Genomic DNA, 18,011 nt, shown 5'->3' with positions numbered 1-18,011 from the left:
CTTTCCACAGGCCCTGAGAAGGGCGGCACGTTGTATTTAGCGCTGGGACCCTCATGCTACAGAGGATACAAGAGTCAGCCTCATCATCCCCACCCCAAAGATTTGGACTCATTTGTTCTGGTGCAAGGCCCAGGAATCTGCATTTATAATCAGCACCCTGGTGCTTCTGTTGACAAAAGCCATGGATCCCACTGTGAGAGACACTAGTTCAGAAAAACAAGTAAGGTCTAGGTGGCTGGCACACAGAGATCTGGGGTAGACTGAGACCCAAAGGTGGGTGGATGCCCAATCTTCCAGCACCTTCTCTGCCGGAGTCAGGATTTTCTCTTCATCTGAGGAGTGGTAGGAAGCCACTGGAGGGGGTGAAGCAGGACTGACTCAACTGTATTTGTATTAAAAAAGACTCTCTCCCAGAGTGCATGAGTTACTATTGCTGTGTAACAAACCACCCCAACACTTCACAGAACACAGCACTACAATTTGTTTGGCTCACAGATTCAGGGGCTCAGTAATTTGGAAAGGGCACAACAGGGATGGTTTGTCTCTGCTCCACCGTGTTTGAGGCCTCAGCTGGGAACTTGAAGGCTGAGGTAGGTTGAAAACTGAGGGTCTGGAGTCATCTGAAGACTTGTTCACTTACATGCCTGATGAACCTGGGGGCCTCAGAGACTGGGACTGCTGACTGGAACCCCTAAGCAGAGCCTGTGTGGCTTGGGCATCCTCACAGTAGGGCGGCCTCAGGGTAGCTGGACTTCCCACATGGCGTCTCAGGGCTCCAAGTATAAGTGTTCCAGTGAGCATGGTGTAAACCGCATGGCCTCTTCTGACCTAGCCTCAGAACTCTACCCCATTCTTCACCTTAACCTCTGTTCACCCCCTTCAGTTTTCCTTGTTGATCTTTTAGTGTCAATAATTAAGACCTATCAGCAACTGTCCAAGTCTGTGAGGTCCTCGAGAGTCAGGAGTGCATTCGTCCCACAGTTTTCCTGACACCCTTCTGGAAGGGACTTTCACCTCGTTCCTGGTTTAGGGCAGAAGCGATACTGTGGGCAGTGCTCCATGGCTCCCAACTGCCTGCTGTATTCCTCTTTCTATCATTGCAGGGGAAGGAGGGGGAGGGGCAGAGAGGGCAGGCAGGAGCTTGTACAACTCCATTTCCCAGCAATCTGGCATTTTCACAGGATGGCAAGAGTGCGTGGTTGGGTTCCATTTTTACTGAACAGAATTGCAATAGAAGAGTCTTAACATTTTTTCCAAACATAATGTTCTATGATAAGAATGATATTCCTAGAGAGCCTGAAATATGCACAACCAGCATTGCGTATTTGCTACACTAGACTTAGGGGGAGGAGCCTGTCATGCCATTTACCTAAAGAAGCTGATCTTCCCAGTACATCTGCTTTCCTTGGGGACAAGAAGCTACACAAGGGGAAGCATGGAGGGCGGGGCATGTGCAATAAAAGAGGGAGGACAGAACAGCTGATCAAAGGACCAAGGCTACTGAGCTTCCCTTTCAGTGCAGCCACTGGCCAGCTACACATGGCAAATGAGCACTTGAGATGTGGCTACAGGGAATTAAGATATGCTGCAAATGTGAAATACACACTGGAGTTCAAAGACATAGTGTACAGAAAGAAAGGAAAACGTCTCAGTGATTTTTATATTGACAACATGTCAAAATGGTAACATTTGGGATACATAGAGACCAGTAGTGAATTAACTTCACCTGTTTTTGCTTGCCTTTTTCAATAGGACTGTTACAGTATTTAAGTTTACTGATGCAGCTTGCACTGTTTCTATTGCAGAGAGCTGCAAGGCACTATTTACTGATTTTCTTAAGTGGCATTTAAATGACTCTGAAATTATTCCAAAAAAGAGGAGGCATTCCACAGGCATACTGAGGAACAGTATTGGAAGACTATTTGCAACATGGTTCCCCCAAGGGAGAAATTTCAAGTTAACTGGAAACTTACATCCCAGCATTGTGATTAGGAAAATCAGACTAATTGATATAACCCTAACTGATGGTTGGTGACCGAAACCAGCCAATACACTTCAAATATGGGTTCTAATGAGGGTAGCAAGTGGTTGTCGGGGGACTGCTGGTAGTGGACTCAGAGTTCGATGAAATACTATGGACCTTTAAGTTAAATTAGATTTTAACAAAAGCTTATTAAACACCAGGATGAAGAATCAAGAGAAGAAAAATGTTCAAGAGAAGATTAACTTGTACATTTCTCAAGAGAGAGAAATCTTGCAAAACATAAGGTTCCATGTGGAGGTGCTATTGCTCATAAGATGGTGGCTTAACAAAGGGAAAAATCTTCCTCTTTTTGTGAAACAGCAACATCTGTGTTCTTAATGCCTGTGAGTCCTGCAGAGAGACTGATAGCAAGCAGAGCAGCAAAAGCCATCTCAGAATCCAGAAGACTCCACAGAAGTGGCTTTACATTTCAAGTCTTCCTATACAAATCTTTTCAATTCCATTGCATATAAAGGTTGATTTATTGCAAAATAACGCAGATAATTTAAAATGTTTATAGTACACGGATACTCTTGTCTCATGGAATTCAAAACTGTGAGACTGGTTGCCATGTATCTTGATCAAACAATTTACACACAAATCAGGAAACTTTGCACTGAGACAGCTGAGTATCCATGCTGATTCCATAAGGATGTGCTCGTGTCTGGAGCACTCTGCCATACTGTTTGTAGGGACTATCAGAGTCAGCTTGCACCGTTGATAAGCACTTCTCCCCTGCTAAGAATGTAACGTGCAATAATGATAAATTCTGGCTGCATTTGGTTCTTTTATATGAAAGGCATTCGTTGGGTTTCTCACCACTCTGAAAATCTCTGGTTTGGAATATGGTCAATCCTTGGACAGAATTCCCCAGATCCACTACATTTCCTCCATTTCTCTCTCTGTAGGATCAATGACATAGCATTCATGGGCACTCATGGCTAAAGTTTCCCCACGTTGATTGCACATGTCCCTACTGTTTGGATGACCTGATAGTCAGGGATGGACGACCTGGAGCTCAGTATCCCCACCGTCATTTCCCTCACTGTGAACTCTGAGGGTGTCTGAGGAGTATGTTGACTGTGAAAGCTTGTGTATAAAAATGTTTCTGTTGCTTCTCATGAGTATCATCGGGTCAAGTCTAGTAAGGAATGAGCTATGGCTTAAGGCTTTCCTGTGTCCCTGCACACGTGGAATGGGTCTACCCAGTGTGAGTTCTCTGGTGCTTGGTGAGGGAGGAGCTGTGTGTGAAGGCTTTCCCACAGTCCCTGCATTCATACGGTTTCTCTCCCGTGTGGATCCTCCGGTGCTGAGTCAGGTGGGTGCTCTGCCGGAAGGATTTTCCACAGTCCTGACATTCGTAGGGCTTTTCCCCCGTGTGTGTCCTTTCGTGCTGGCTGAGTGATGAGCTGTGACTGAAGGATTTCCCACATTCATTACACCCATAGGGCTTTTCCTTGGTGTGAATCCTCTGGTGCTCTATGAGAAGGGAGCTCTGGCTGAAGGCTCTGCCACACTCAGTACACTCATAGGGCTTTTCTCCTGTGTGGATCCTCTGATGCTGAATGAGGGGGGCGAGCTGGCTGAAGGCTCTGCTGCAGGTGTTACACTTGTAGGGCTTCTCACCGGTGTGGATCCGCTGGTGCTTAGTTAGGGAGGAGCTGTGGCTGAAGGCCTTGCCACAGTCGCCACACTCATAGGGCTTCTCCCCAGTGTGGATTCTCTGGTGCTGGGTGAGGTGTGTGCTCTGCCGGAAGGCCTTCCCGCACTGACTGCACTCATAGGGCTTCTCGCCCGTGTGCGTCCGCTCGTGCTGGCTGAGTGACGAGCTATGACTGAAAGTCTTCCCACACTCATTGCACCCATAGGGTTTCTCTCCCGTGTGAATTCTTCGATGCTCCGTCAAGAGTGTGCTCTGGCTGAAGGCTTTCCCACACTCATTGCACTCATAGGGCTTCTCTCCTGTGTGCGTCCTCTGATGCTGAATCAGCGGTGTGATCTGGGTGAAGGCTTTGCCACACTCATGGCACTCATAGGGCTTCTCCCCGGTGTGGATGCGCTGGTGTTTGGTCAAGGAGGAGCTGTGGCTGAAGGCCTTGCCACACTCCCCACACTGATAGGGCTTCTCCCCAGTGTGGATTCGCAGGTGCTGTGTGAGGTGGATGCTCTGCCGGAAGGCCTTCCCACATTCACTGCACTCATAGGGTTTCTCACCCGTGTGTGTCCGCTCGTGCTGGCTGAAGGAAGACCTAAAACTGAAGGATTTCCCACATTCACTGCACTCGTAGGGCTTCTCGCCAGTATGAGTCCTCTGGTGCTGGATCAGTGGGGCGATCTGGTTGAAGGTCCTCCCACACTGACTGCACTTATAAGGTTTCTCGCCAGTGTGGATTCTCTGGTGTTTGGTCAGTGCCGAGCTGTTTCGGAAACCTTTTCCACACTCGTGACATTCGTAAGGTCTCTCTCCTGTGTGTGTTCGGTGGTGTTCAATGAGTGCTGAGCTGTGACTAAAGGCCTTTCCACATTCCTGACATTTGTAGGGTTTCTCTTTTGCATAGGTTTTCTGTTGGGAATTTAACTTGGAGTCCAGATTCTCCCTCTTTCCATGTGTCCCCCACATGTGGGGGCCTCGTCTTTCAGGGGTCATTGGCTGAATGCCAAGACCAGGGCCCAGACCTCTGTTTTCCCCAAGCCCATTCCCCACCTGCTGCTCCTGAATGAGTGTCTTCTCCAGTGTGAAGGCCACCTGTAGCACACGGGCATCTAGGTTCCTGTGACTCCGCTCCCAGTGGCCGTTGGCATCTCCCTGCTCAGGGCACCACAGATTGTCCCACAGGAACCTTTCTACCAGGACACTGTTAGGTACTTCTTCAGTGATGTCTTGTCTTGGAACTGACGGTTTGGTTTGGGGTCTAGTTTCCAAGTCTGAAAGAAACAAAAAACAGAATGTCCCTTAATCCCTGTTCTGGGGGAAGAGTTTGTGGTGGGTGGGCAGATGGAAGGATAAAACTGATGGTTTTGAAAGGTTCGAGGCACAAGTGGCTTTGACCATTTAAAAACATGGTTTTGCACATCAGGGAAAGAAGAGGAGAGGGAGGGCAGGCACAGGGAACAACCAGGGGTGGGTGAGCTGTATGGGGGTAGGTGTAGGGTTTGCGAGAGGAGCAGAGAACATGAAGGTGGGGAGAGGGTGCTGAGGAGAGAGTGAGCATTCGGAGAAACTGTCGACAGATGCCCCAGGCTTGGGAAGAGCAGGGCGATGGCCAGGCTTGGGCTAAAGCCACCTCCACAGTGCCAGGTGGTGATGGGAGGAAAAGCCACCACCTGGGGAGGGACCACCCAGCCAGCCCTCCCCCTGCTCAGGTCCAGGTTCTTCTCAGCATCCTCTCACTGCTGTGCCTCTTCACCCAGACTTAAAGAAACCCATCAGCTCCCCTAGCCTGAGAACAGCTGAGATGCCCAGCACTAGGAGGATGGATAGATGACCTGTGGGGTGTCAGAGGACTTGGATCTGATTTATTTTGTCTGTCTCACTAAGTGGGGCTCCCCAAGGGTGGGGGCTTCTGTCCACCTTGGTCACCATCGTACCCCCAGCCCCCAGGAGAGGTCAGCAGACATGCTGAATGAACGAACAAATACACTCCCTCTACCTCCTTCCTGGCAGGAGGGCCTCTGTGGCCTGGTACCCAGCCCTCTCTGCACAGCCACGCCTCAGGACCCACAACCCGCACCCTGACACTGGATTGGCCTAAGGGAGTGATGTGGGCGCCTTTCCCATTTATGTTCCAATCTAGTGAAAAGTTAAGAAGGAAAAAATAGGTCAAGTTAGGTGTGGTTGACAGAATAGTGGCTCCCAAAGATGCCCACATCCTAATCCCTGATCCTATGAACATGCTGTTACCTTACATGCTGAGGAAGAATTAAGGTTGCTACTCAGGTGACATTAGCTAATCATCTGAGATTACCCTGGATTAGCGGGCTGGGTCTAACATAATTACAAGTGTTCCTAAATGTGAGAGAGAGGCATGGGGGTCAGAGTGACACATGAGAGACAATGTGACCAGCCATTGCTGACTCTGAAGATGGACAAGGCCATGAGTCAAGGGATGTGGGCAGCTTCCAGAAGCTGGAAAATGAAAGGAAGTGGACTCTCCCCAGACTCTCCAGAAGGAGCATTGCCCTGCGGACACTGTGACTGGAGCTCAGTGAGACCCAGGATGGACTTCTGACCTCTAAGACCGTAAGCTGAGCCGAGTTGCTTTAAGCCACTAAGTTTATGGTAATTTGTCACAGCAGCAATAGCAAGCCAATATACTGGGTAAGGGCTGGTTATTATTTGAGGCTGGGGAGACCCTAGGAGCCCCTGCCACACACTAACCATCCTTCTTGGGCCCTGGCAATGGGCCGCCACTTAACCAGGGTCAGGGCCTGACGCCAGAGGGCAACTGCCTGCCAGAGTGCTGGGACCCCCACTTCCTGCAGAGTTGCCTATGGTCTCAGGAGCTGGACAAGAGGTATGAAGAGCAGAACTGCCTGGCCCACCTACAGGCACAGGGCAGAGCCCAGCTGGGATCCACCAACCCACAGATGCATGAGTCATAAGTGAGTCTTTGGTCTAAACCACTGAGGCTGGAGTGTTTGTTACATGGCCAGAGCTGACTGCTGCACCACCCCAGGGCCTTTGCACTTTGGTTTCCTCTGCCCGGAATTCTGTTCTCCTGGCTGGTTTCATGGCAGCACTGTTCTTGGGTTCAGGCTTCACCTCACATGTCATCCCATGGGGAGGCGAGCCCTTGTCTCTCTGCTCAGGTCCCCGCAACCCTGGTCTCCACCTTAGCACCTGCTTTCATTTTCTTAGCCTTCATCACAATCTGTGCTGTGTTCACTGTTATTACTTTAGCTAGTATTGTGCACCCCTTTCCCACACCAAGAATGTAAATTCAGTGACAACAGGCACTCATCTCACTCACAGCAGGATAGGCATGTGGTGAGTGTTCACTGAAAGTCACTTTGCTGTGAAGAATCCAAGAGCAGATACGGGGAGAACCTGGGCTGGGTGGGCTCCTCGGCCTCAAGGCCCTCACCTCACCTGGGCACATACCTTGGGGAAGGCCCTTGTCCACTGCCCACGGCTCTGTCACCTGCTCCAGCAGGGAGATGACGTCCAGCTTCGGGAGCCAGTGTCCTGCTCGGGGGAGACCCGCGGAGTGAGTGCTTCTGTCCAGGACCCTTCCAGCCCTCTGCCCACTCCACCCTCAGTCTCCCAGGACCCAAGGGCTAGGGGTTCTGAGAGGCCACATCTGTTATGGTAACAGCCCCTGACATTCCTTAGGGACTTGCTCTCCCCACTCTGAGTCCCTGACGCCACCCCTGACCCCAGGGTGGATATGTGGCCCAGTCCCAGCCAATCAGAGCTCTGCTTCCTCCCCCAAGTACTGGCAACAATGACCAGCGTGGAGGGGACCTGGTTGTCAAACAAGATAACCCAGGCACTTTTTATGGGGCCCCGGGACACAGACCCTGCCTCTTCTGCTGCTCTTGGACCCAGGAGAGGCACCCTGGCAGCTGTCCTGTCACCTGCAGAGGGGCCATCTGTGAATGGAGGCAGAAGGAGGGGCTCTTGAGAGCATCATGGATGACCAGGCCTCCCTGGGATTCTGCGGTCACCGGGCCCAGGACATCCCTCTGACCCCATGAGTTTCTGCTTCTGGCATTTTTAGGTGGGATCTATAACTTGCAGCCAAAACATCCTAACTGATATTCCCTAAAATGGATCCTTGAAGTCCAAGACACACCCCACATATTCGCTTTTAAGGCCTAGACCAACCCCCACTTTTACCCCAGGAGAATCAGAACCTGTGCCGGGGGCAGACCATCAGGGGAACGGGTGTGGCCTCACCCACGGAGACCAGGAGCCCAAAGGTCTCCAGCATCACATCGCGGTACAGGGTCCTCTGGGCGGGCTCCAGCTGCCCCCACTCCTCCCGGGTGAAGTCCACAACCACGTCCTCAAAGGTCACTTGCTCCTGAAACATCACACACAAGTGCCCTCAGCCAGGCCAAGCTGGCACTGGCTGCTGGTGGGAGAAGCTGGTGAATGGGGATGTCGGCCAAGCTGGATGGGAGGGGGTTTTCCCGGGTCTGGTGATTTGGGCCAGGTTTTTCCTGTGGGGCCTGGGGGCTCTGGAGGAAGGGGAGATCTTAGGATGTAAGAGGACACACCCTGTCTTCCAGCAATTTGGCTGGAGAAAAGTCTCTTGAAATAAGGAATGCTGCTGAGGAGTCAACAATGAAAGGAAGGACAGTCCTGGGCATGTTGGGGTCACCAGGAACTGTGCTTGCCTGAGAGGTCCCTGGGAGTGGCAGTGGGGGCAGGGAATACCTGGAAAACTGTCAGGTTGGATCCCTGCCTCAGCCTTGTGGCCGAAATAACATCCTGATGGGTCCAAGACAAAAGATGAATAACACAAAGCCCTTGTGAAAGAGGCGATTAAAGAAAAAATACTGGGGTATAGATGATCTTTCTAATCATGAGATGAAACCTAGATGTTTCCCCTCCTTCTCTATTAGTTATCTATTGATAACGTAACAAATTACCCCAGAGTTGGTGTCTTAAAGCAACACCCATTTACCATCTCAGTTCTGCAGGTCAGAACTCCAACAAGGCGCAGCTGAGCCCTCTGCTCGGGTCTCATGGGGCCAAAATCAAGTCTCAGCCAGACTGTGTTCCTGGCTGGAAGCTCTGGGGAAAAACTGCTCCCTGACTCATTCTTGTTGACGGAAATCAGTTCCTTGAGGCTGTAGGACGCAGTCCCCATTTTCCTGCAAGCTGTTGGTTAGAGGTCATTCTGAGCTCCTAGAAGCCGCCCCCTCCATGACAGCTTATAACATGGATATCTGCTTTCTTCTTGACAAGCTGAATGCGTATCTCCAACCTCCTCTCCCGCAACCAGCCAGGCAACCTGTTTTAAAACCAACCTGTTTTAAAAGGGCTCATGTGATTAGGTCAGGTCCACTCGGACTACCTCCCTTTCTTCAGGCCAATTGTGTACATGACATGACACAGTCAAGGGAGTGCCATCTCATCCTATTAACAGGTTCCGGGGACTATGCAGGGCATGCACACTGAGGGGGAGCAGGAAATCTGGGGGCATCTTAGAATTCTGATTACCATATTTCTCTCCAAGAAAGAGTTGAGATATTCAACTAGTAAAAACACATGCACTGCCAAACCACCATGAACAAATCTGAAGAACAGATGGCCAACTGGAAAACATATGCACAACATGTGATGAATCTAGGGCACTAATTTCTTTCCTTAATGCATAAAAAGCTCCTACAAATCAACAAGACAGAGGCCAACCACAGCAATCAAATGATGAGCGGCAGACCAGAGCCAGGAGGAAGCCCATGTCCTCAGGGAAAGGAAGGAAGCTCCTACCTGCTGCCTACGCTGGAGGTGCCTCCTTCATCTGTAATGACCTGCCCAGTCTCCACTGGCACCTGGGTTTGTGTCTGGATTCAGCAGGGAGGGGATGGTGGCCCCTGTGTCTGGCCAACTGGGAGTAAAGATGGTACAGGCTGCTGTGTACTGAGCACGTCTGATAGGCTAAGCACTGGGGTACAGCAGCTAAGGATTATTAGAGGGGGCTAAGCTTCACCAATCATAAAAATATATGCAAGAAAATGACAATAACAAAAACCCATGTGGTGGGCAGGGAAAGAGGAGCTCAAAAACCAGCTCAGCTTAAAACCAAGTCCTAATATAGGAAAGAAGGAGCCTAGATTAGTTAGGAAGAAGAAGATTGCTCAGATAACAGACTGGTGAAAACTTTAGCCACAAGGGGAAAATCTACCATATCCTGGAATATATTCTAGAAGAGTTACAGAAGATTTAAAAACTGACCCAGTAAAACCACCTCCCATGTCACCCATGCCAGGCCCTGGAACAATACTTCATCCCATTTAATCTCCGCAGCAACCTTGTGAGAGGTCCGCGCTGCTGAGAGCCCGTTTCACCGAAGCTGGGGGAGCTTACGTGTCTTGCCCAAAGTTATACAGCCAGAAGGCAGCAAGTCCAAGGGTTGCCTCTGCACGATTGTATTAAGAATCTGTTCCCTATATAAATTAAGTTTAAGCATATGAAGACCCACGTATAAGTAGCAAGTCAGTGTGGTTGTGGGGGAATTTCAAATCAGTGGGCAAGCTGGGTCATCTGGCTGTCTATTTAGGGGAAAAAAATCAATTGATCCCTACCTCACAATATAAATAAATTTCAGAAATCTTAAAGAGCTGAAAGTAAAAAGGAAATAAATTGGAGAAGTATAAGCCATTAGTTTAATAACCCTGGGACAGAGAAAGTCCTCACAGATAAGACATGGAACACTAAAAGTCACAAAGAAGAAAAATGAGTGTAGCAGGCAGAATACTGTCTCCCTAAAGATATTCACGTCCTAATCCCTGGATTACATGGCAAGATGGGATTAAGGTTGCTAATCAGCTGATCGTAAAGTAAGGAGATTATCCTGGAATATCCTGGTGGCCCAACATAATCACAGGGGCAGAAGAAGATAGAAAAGTCAGTGTCACTGTAATGAGATGTGAGGAAGACTCAACTGGCCAGTGTTGGCTTTGAAGATGGAAGGGGGACAGGAGCCCAGCAACGCGAGTGGCCTCTAGATGCTAGAAAAGGCAAGGAAGCGGATCCTCCCCTGGAGCCACCAGAAGAAACACAGCCCTGCTGACACCTTGATTCCAGTGCAGAGAGACTCATTTCAGATTTCTGACCTCAAGAACTATAAAATAATGAACATGTGTAGTTTTAAGCTACTAACTTTGTTGGGATTTGTTACAAAATCAATAGCAAAATAATACATTGAGCCATCAGAATTCATGACTTCTGCATGATAAAAGTCATTGCAAGCCACTTAAAGGACCCATGAGAGCAAATTAAGTATTTGCAACATAAATGAAAAGGATTGGTGGCCTTGTAAAGAGCTGGCAAACCAGTAAGTAAAGGCAAGTAGGAGGACAGAGACCCCAGCCCTTCAGAGAGGAGGAGGGGTGCGGACACAGGCAGGAAGTACTGTCACAATTGACTGTTCTTTCTAAATGCCTACATTTGTTTCTCCAGCAATTCCACTCCCCATCCCTGCTCCCCACAAGAACCTGGCTCCCCTGTGCATCGTTTACACCTACTGGGCAGGCTGGACGCCACCGGGAGGGGAGAAGACAGACTAGCCCTGTTCACCCTCCAGGAGAAACCCACCCAGTACACGACAGGGTAGACTGAGACCCACAGCTGGGAACAGCCTTCCAGACGGAGAAATCCTGAATTGTGGGAATCCCCTGCACAAAATGAAGCAAAGCTCTATTCCCATCTGTCAGAAAAAACGCACATAAACAGAGGGGAAATGAGGCGCATGGTGGTGACACCAGGAGCAGCTTTAGAGGGAAGCCTGGAGACTTTCTAAGAATGGCCTGACTTTTTTTTTTTTTTAAAGATTGGCACCTGGGCTAACAACTGTTGCCAATCTTTTTTTTTTTTCCTGCTTTATCTCCCCAAACCCCCCCTGTACATAGTTGTATATCTTAGTTGCAGGTCCTTCTAGTTGTGGGATGTGGGACGCTGCCTCAACGTGCTCTGACGAGTGGTGCCATGTCAGTGCCCAGGATCCGAACCCTGGGCCGCTGCAGCAGAGCATGCGAACTTAACCACTCGGCCATGGAGCGGGCCCCAACCTGACATTTTTATAATGAGAACATCACTATGTGTATTGTGTGGCCTTCAACAGTAAGTCAGCCAACTCATCAAGCTAGAAATCACCAGAGAAAATTTCAGGTTTTTGACACAACATTAAGAACTTTAAATTTCTGAACCTTAAAAAAACAAACTCAGAGCAAACACATAGATGGTGCCTGGGCCGTGCCGGCACCGCATGAAGACACACATGGATTGCTCACTTAACATCCCCATGCCCTGGGGATCATGTCTACCCACTGTTCACCCTGGGATGTCAAGCAAGTTGCCCCAAATCAGCCACCGAGGACAGGGCTGCGCCATGATCCCCACCTGGGTCCTCTGGGCTGGGCCAACTCCCTGAAAAGTGAGGGAGAAAAGCAGGCCCGGGGCTGGAACAGGGTTCCAGGCCTGGGGGCCAGGCGGGGAGCTCGGTGCCCCACCTGGTTCCTCCTGGACAAACAGGGGACCCCTTAGATGTCACGGTGGCGTCGGCTGGGGCCGCCTCAGCTGGTATGTCGGCTGGCGTCGGCCGCTCGCTCACACTGTGCCCTGGTGCCTGAGCACAAACAGGGGCTGGGAGAGAGCAGGAGTGAGGACGCAGGTAGGGGTCTCGGCAGCAGGAACCCGGGGGCTGTTTCCTAGACTTTACTTTCGGACATTTAGAAATCGGAAGGGCCAGGACGCAGCAGGATGTGTGCTGAGCACGGGGCCCTCCTATAGCCAGAGGGTCTGAGCTCAGGGGCATCCTGAGCTCAGGCCTGGCTCAGCCACTCCCAGCCAGGGCCTCGGGGATGAGTGCCTCTGTGCCTTGGTTTCCACCTCCTTCCCACCTCATGGGGCTAATGTGGGGGCTGAAGAGGGTGACACGTGTCCAGCACTGACCACAGGGTTTGGAACGTTCATCGTTCCAGCCATTCACTGAGCACCTACTGTGTGCTGGCCTTTGCAGGTAGCAAGAATGGCCAGAACTGCTTCCCAAGGCCCCGGCCCCATCCAGCTGGACTAGGAGGCCTTGCTCTCAGTCTTTCTGCTACAAGTGCCTTCCCTTCATGGAAAGCGCCTGGCGTGGTCCCACCTCCGGGCCTTTGTTCATGCTGTTTCCTCTGCCCAGAACATTCTTTCTGTGCCTCGACCTCACTCCCTCCCCTCCTGCAGGTCTCAGGGAGGCCTCCCGGGCTGTGCTGGTCAATGCCTGATCCCCAAGCCCACCCTCTTCTGGGCCTCATTTCCCTGCACAACACTTGGAATATTTACTTTCCTCATAGGGACTGGGAGCCCCACAGGGATGGCGAATTCTGCTCATGCTGTCTGTTTCCGCACCCACAGTGCCTGCGGCAGTGCCTGGTCCCTGGCAGTTGCTCAGCACCTGTCTGCCAAGTGACTGGCTAAAAAGAGTGAGCTGGGAGTACTGACCTAGAACCCTGTGTGGAGCAAGTGCCAGGCACATCAGTGGATGGATGAGCGATGTCTGCCAGGGCAGCATGGGGCAGCTGGGGGAATCTGAGAGGTCCTCTCAGAGGTGAGGTGTGAGAGCTGGAGGAGGATGTGGAAGTGGCTAAAGCACAGTCCTGGCAGGGGGCAGACTTAGGGCAAAGGCCCTAAGGCCAGAAGGAGCCTGGTGGGGACCCAGGTCAGGGCCTGAGAGATCCAAGTGTGAGGGTGGCAGTATACTCACCCGGGCCCCGGCAGCAAGGAGCCCAGCGGTCATTCCCTCCTCCTCTGGCCTGTTACAGGAACAGCCGGCTCCTCTGCAGGAAGTTGTGGGGAGAAAAGGAAGTGAGAGACTGGGCAGGCACCTGTGGTGACCAGAACCCCCTGCCCTGGAACCCCTGTGCAGGCAGGAGAAGGAGCTGTGGCTCCAGCAGCCTGGAGTCCAGCACCCACGCCAAACCTTGCAACAGTGAAACCTCAGTGGGGCACTTTCCAAGCGCCTGCATCTGCCCAGTGCCATTCCACATGCTATTCCAGGCACTGTTGAAGGATGATCTCAAACTTTCCCACCCTATTCTGCAGAGAGGGAAACTGATAGCCAGGGGGCAAAGGGCACAACCGTGGCTGCACAGATGATTGCCAGAGTGAGGGCTATTTCTGCGACTATGACAGAAAGCCAGACAGTTCTGGGGTTCCTGGACACGGTTTGGTGTGCCTCAGTTTCTCTCTCCCATAAAAAGAGGGTGGTGACCCAACATGAAGACGACGGGCACTGAAGGGTGAAAAGGGCAAATGGAGCTGGGCGGCGTCCCCGAGAGGCGCCTGTGCGGGAGGGAAGCCTGAGCTTCCGGTAGCAGCTCCGGAGCACCCTGCACGCACATCCCTGGCAGGCTGCCCACCACCGAATAGGCCGAAGGAAGGAGGGTCCCCCGGTCTCGGGGCCTGCACAATCCCCAATTCTGCCCGGCGTGCTGTGCCCGCTGTCTTCACTGCAGTTTCCAGCTGGGAGTCATCTCGTTCAGCGATGTGCTTATGGGTTTCTTTCCTTTTTTTTTTGTGCTGCTTTTTCTCCCCAAATCCCCCCAGTACATAGCTGCATATTCTAGTTGTGAGTGCCTCTGGTTGTGCTATGTGGGACACCGCCTCAGCGTGGCCTGACCAGCGGTGCCATGTTCGTGCCCAGGATGCGAACCAGGGAAACCCTGGGCCGCCAAAGCGGAGCACCCAAACTTAACCACTGGGCCACAGGGCCCACGCACTTATGGGTTTATCATTTCCCCGCCCACCTGTGGGCTCCGGGAGCGGACACAATATTGGGATATCCACAGAGGCTCTGGGGCATAAGACAGGCCCTAGCCCCCAGAACATCTGAATACGTGTTTGTTGAATTAATGAAGGAGCCTGGATGCCGGACATGCAGTCAGTGCTCAACAAAAGCTTAATATATAATGAGTCTGTTTTCTGGGTCCTAGGGAACTGGAATTAAAATCTTGTGCTTTTGGTCTTCCTCACCTTCATCCTTTAGGGACAGAAGCCCCCTTCAGGAAGGTGAGGCTCCAGAGATGACTCCGTGGTGGGGCATCGGCCTTCCCCACCCTCCAAACCCTGGACATCTCACCAAAGCAGGGGAGGGATGCAGGTCAGGCTAGCTCCAGTCTCTGAAGAGTCTGGCTGGTTGTTTCTCCGACTGTGCCTCCAAGCCGGGAGACCCTGACCCCTTCTGCCAAAGCCAGGACCCCAACCCGCCCCAACCCTCCTCTCAGACTCTACGAACCCCTAAACCCGAGCCCCGCCCACTAGGACCCGCCCCCACCACCTCCAAGGCGACCCGGCCGGGCCTAAAGCAGCAAAGGGGACTCGACACGGATGCGCGCAGCTGGGTACACACCCTGGCCGGGGTCCCAGGGAAGACCCCGGATGCCACACCCGCTCGGCCTCTCGCGGCCTGGCTGCTCCAAGCCTACTTACCCGCAGGACGGCAGGACAAAGGCCGTGGCCGCCACAAGCCAGCACTGCGCCTGCGCAGGCAGGCGTCGAACTACATCTCCCAGAGGGCCGCGCGCTCCCTTCCGGTTATTCAGGGGCTCGCCCCGCCCCTACCTGGGACTCTCGAGCCGCAGCGGCAAGGGTCGGAATCCGAGCGTGGCCTCGCGGCCTCCCGCCTGGCTCAGCTTCCCCGCTCCATCAGAGGTTCACTCACCTGCTAGTTGGCAGCACAAAGACTGCGGCCGCCATCAACCTGGGCTGCGCTTGCGCGTGCCGAACTACATCTCCCAGAAGGCAGCGCGCGCTTCCGTGCTCGCCCCGCCCTCCCCTGGGTCCGAGGCTGCTAGGCTCGGATCTGAGCTCGGCCCTTAGATCCCGCCGGCGTCATCCCAGCCCGTCGCCCCGAAACCCTCCCACGCCGCACTCCCTCGTCTAACGAGAGTATGAAGGCCACGTCCGCCGCTGGCCGGACTGCGCCTGCGCGGAGGGCGCCGAACTACAACTCCCAGAGGGCCACGTGCGGTTCCCGTGTGCCTCTGCCCCCGTTATTCAGGACCGGAGTCCGAGTGTGGACGCCTGTACTTGTCACTTACGTAAATATTCGCTGACCGCTGCTTGAGAGGCCTTGCGAACGTCGCCCCCGCGCTGTTAAGGCGGGTGACTGACTGGGGAGCTAATTTAGAGCGCCCATGAGTGCAGGAGGATGTGGAGCATGGCGGTGGGCAGATCCTGGGGAGAGCCTCCCAGACAGAGGACAGCACAGCTAGTGCGCGGTGCGCGAGGCCTGGGGTTGTGGGAGCATGGCAGCGCCGGTGAGGAGGATGCTGTGAGCGTCCAGGTGAGTTCTCTGGAACAGCTCACACTGCTCTCATCTTGAAAACTATACTGCAACTTTATTGTTGTAAAACAAACCCGTATTTACAAAAAACACCAAGAAATTTAAAACAAAAGCATTCACTAAAATTCCAAACACAGGAGCCGTTTTCATTCTGCCACACTGACCCAGTTTTGGACACTTCCCAGGATTCAGTACAGCCTTATAAGAAACCACACTTTTAACTTTTAAAAACTACTTTACATGTTGCTGGGTAATTGCCAAAATTGTGCATTTGAATAGCAGCATAATATTCAAAACTGAGGTGCCCTCCGTGACTGAATTTGTTGTCTGAACGTTGACTGAGGCCTGCCAGGCGCTAGGCCCGCGCTCCAGAGCAAGCAGTGCACGAGGTGTGGACATTGACCACCTGGAATGTGTGTCCTGGAGCTGGACTCACTTTCACCCATGTCCTGGAACATCCATAGAGCAGTGAGTACAAAGAGTCTAAGAAAACCAAGGCTGAGCCGTGTGCGTTTGCCCTTTTAAAAAAGGACTGGCGGATTCCACTCAGGGCTTGCGTGCTGGCTTTAAAGCTGAGAAAAAGTTCCAAGACTTGGGCATTTTTTTCTTTGGGGGAAACAATTATTTCTTTGAAACAACTCCAACTCTGAAAACAGCAGAAAAGATAATAAGAATTCTCATGTTAAGAAAAAACCTAGCTGGTTACATTTTCTTTACACACATAGACACTTGTAAGGTTTGGCTAGTTCACACGTGAGTGAAAGACTTTAAATTTCCCTTAAACGAGTCCCAAACCCGTGGTGGTTATGAAGCGATCAGATGGATGGCTCACAGTTGGAACGCGCTACTGTAGACAGAGCAAAGGCAGGCCTGCTGGCTGTTCTTTAAAGGGGTCCTGTACCAGACCCAAAAGGCCGGAGGGCCCACATTTGTGACTGTTGTACTGAAAGTCCACCTGCTCTTCTCTCTGCTGCAGGAAGAAGGCTTTAAAATATACACAAAATGGCAACGATCAGTCCCCTCACCCTCAAACTCAAAGGCAACAAAATAGTTAACTTTTTTTTCGAACTTCTTCAACAAAATGTGTGCTCTTTCCTCCCTAGTTTCCTTTTAATGGATCAAATGGTGTGAACGCACTACTCATGATGAAAGCTTTTTCCCAGAAGGTCTGGGTGGAGTCTTGGGTGTGAGCTGCTGGTGGTGCCGCCCAGGAGGCTGCAGCCCAGTCCTGACGGCACCTGCCCAGCTCCCTCTGTTACCTTCCTCTGGCCTTCTAATACTTGAATGAGATGACCCCCAGCTGGGCTCTTTCTAAAGGGGTAGAAGCTAATGGCTCCAGCCAGCTGGTACCTTGTGGACAGGTAAGCCCATGTCCCAGGTCTGGATTTCTCAAAAGAAGCCAAAGATCTGGATTTGTGTTTGAAATCTCTTGACTTTTAAAAGCTTGCAGGGAATTCAAAGGTTTTAAAAACACTCTGCCAGGGGCCAGCCTGGTGGCATACTGGTTAAGTTCCTGCGCTCTGCTTTGGCAGCCTAGGGTTTGTGGGTTTGGATCCTGGGTGCAGACCTACATACTGCTCAAGCCATGCTGTGCTGGCCTCCCACATACAAAATACAGGCAGATTGGCATGGATGTTAGTTCAGGGCCAATCTTCCTCCAATCAATCAATCAATCAATGAACACTCTGCCAGTCAAATAAGATGAGCTGAAGGCTACATCTGTACTGTCCTCACCCCTCCAGACCATGGTGTAACTACTGGCTGGGCCCTTCTCAGCCCAAGTGCAGCGTCCTCCAAGCACAGAGGCCACCTCCGTGTGGCCAAGACAGGACCCCACCATGAGCAGCTGCATTACAAATCAGTGTAGTTTTCAAGGAGTTCTACAATCATATCATGAATAGCACAACTGCATTACGTGGCCTTTTTGTTAAAAAAGTTAATTTGGGGGCTGGCCCGGTGGTGTAGTGGTTAAGTTCACATACTCCGCTTCA

The 18,011-nt window shown here is 51.8% G+C and overlaps 1 protein-coding gene across 11 annotated transcripts; it reads right to left on the bottom strand.

Annotated features, from left to right (window-relative positions):
* Nucleotides 1-1,192: 1,192 nt before the first annotated feature.
* ZNF135 (zinc finger protein 135) lies at nt 1,193-15,655 on the bottom strand. 11 transcript variants are annotated; one of them, XM_070558813.1, is made up of 6 exons: nt 15,165-15,216; nt 13,441-13,513; nt 7,923-8,049; nt 7,543-7,615; nt 7,125-7,208; nt 1,193-4,948 (listed from the first exon to the last, which is right to left on the bottom strand). In XM_070558813.1, exons 4-6 carry the CDS (start codon nt 7,613-7,615, stop codon nt 3,225-3,227), a joined length of 1,881 nt encoding a protein of 626 aa, XP_070414914.1. In that variant the 5' UTR covers nt 7,923-8,049; nt 13,441-13,513; nt 15,165-15,216; the 3' UTR covers nt 1,193-3,224. The 11 variants fall into 11 exon arrangements, with proteins under 11 accessions (XP_070414914.1, XP_070414917.1, XP_008529376.1 ...); XM_070558816.1 differs by lacking the exons at nt 7,543-7,615; nt 15,165-15,216 and adding an exon at nt 15,397-15,655 and having other exon boundaries at nt 7,880-8,049; XM_008531154.2 differs by lacking the exons at nt 7,543-7,615; nt 15,165-15,216 and adding an exon at nt 15,397-15,655.
* Nucleotides 15,656-18,011: the final 2,356 nt, after the last annotated feature.

The sequence above is a fragment of the Equus przewalskii genome, chromosome 9 (genome assembly GCF_037783145.1).
Source record: "Equus przewalskii isolate Varuska chromosome 9, EquPr2, whole genome shotgun sequence".
NCBI lineage: Eukaryota > Metazoa > Chordata > Mammalia > Perissodactyla > Equidae > Equus > Equus przewalskii.
Note: the sequence above shows the minus strand (reverse complement) of the source record. Positions and strands in the feature narration are given on the sequence as shown.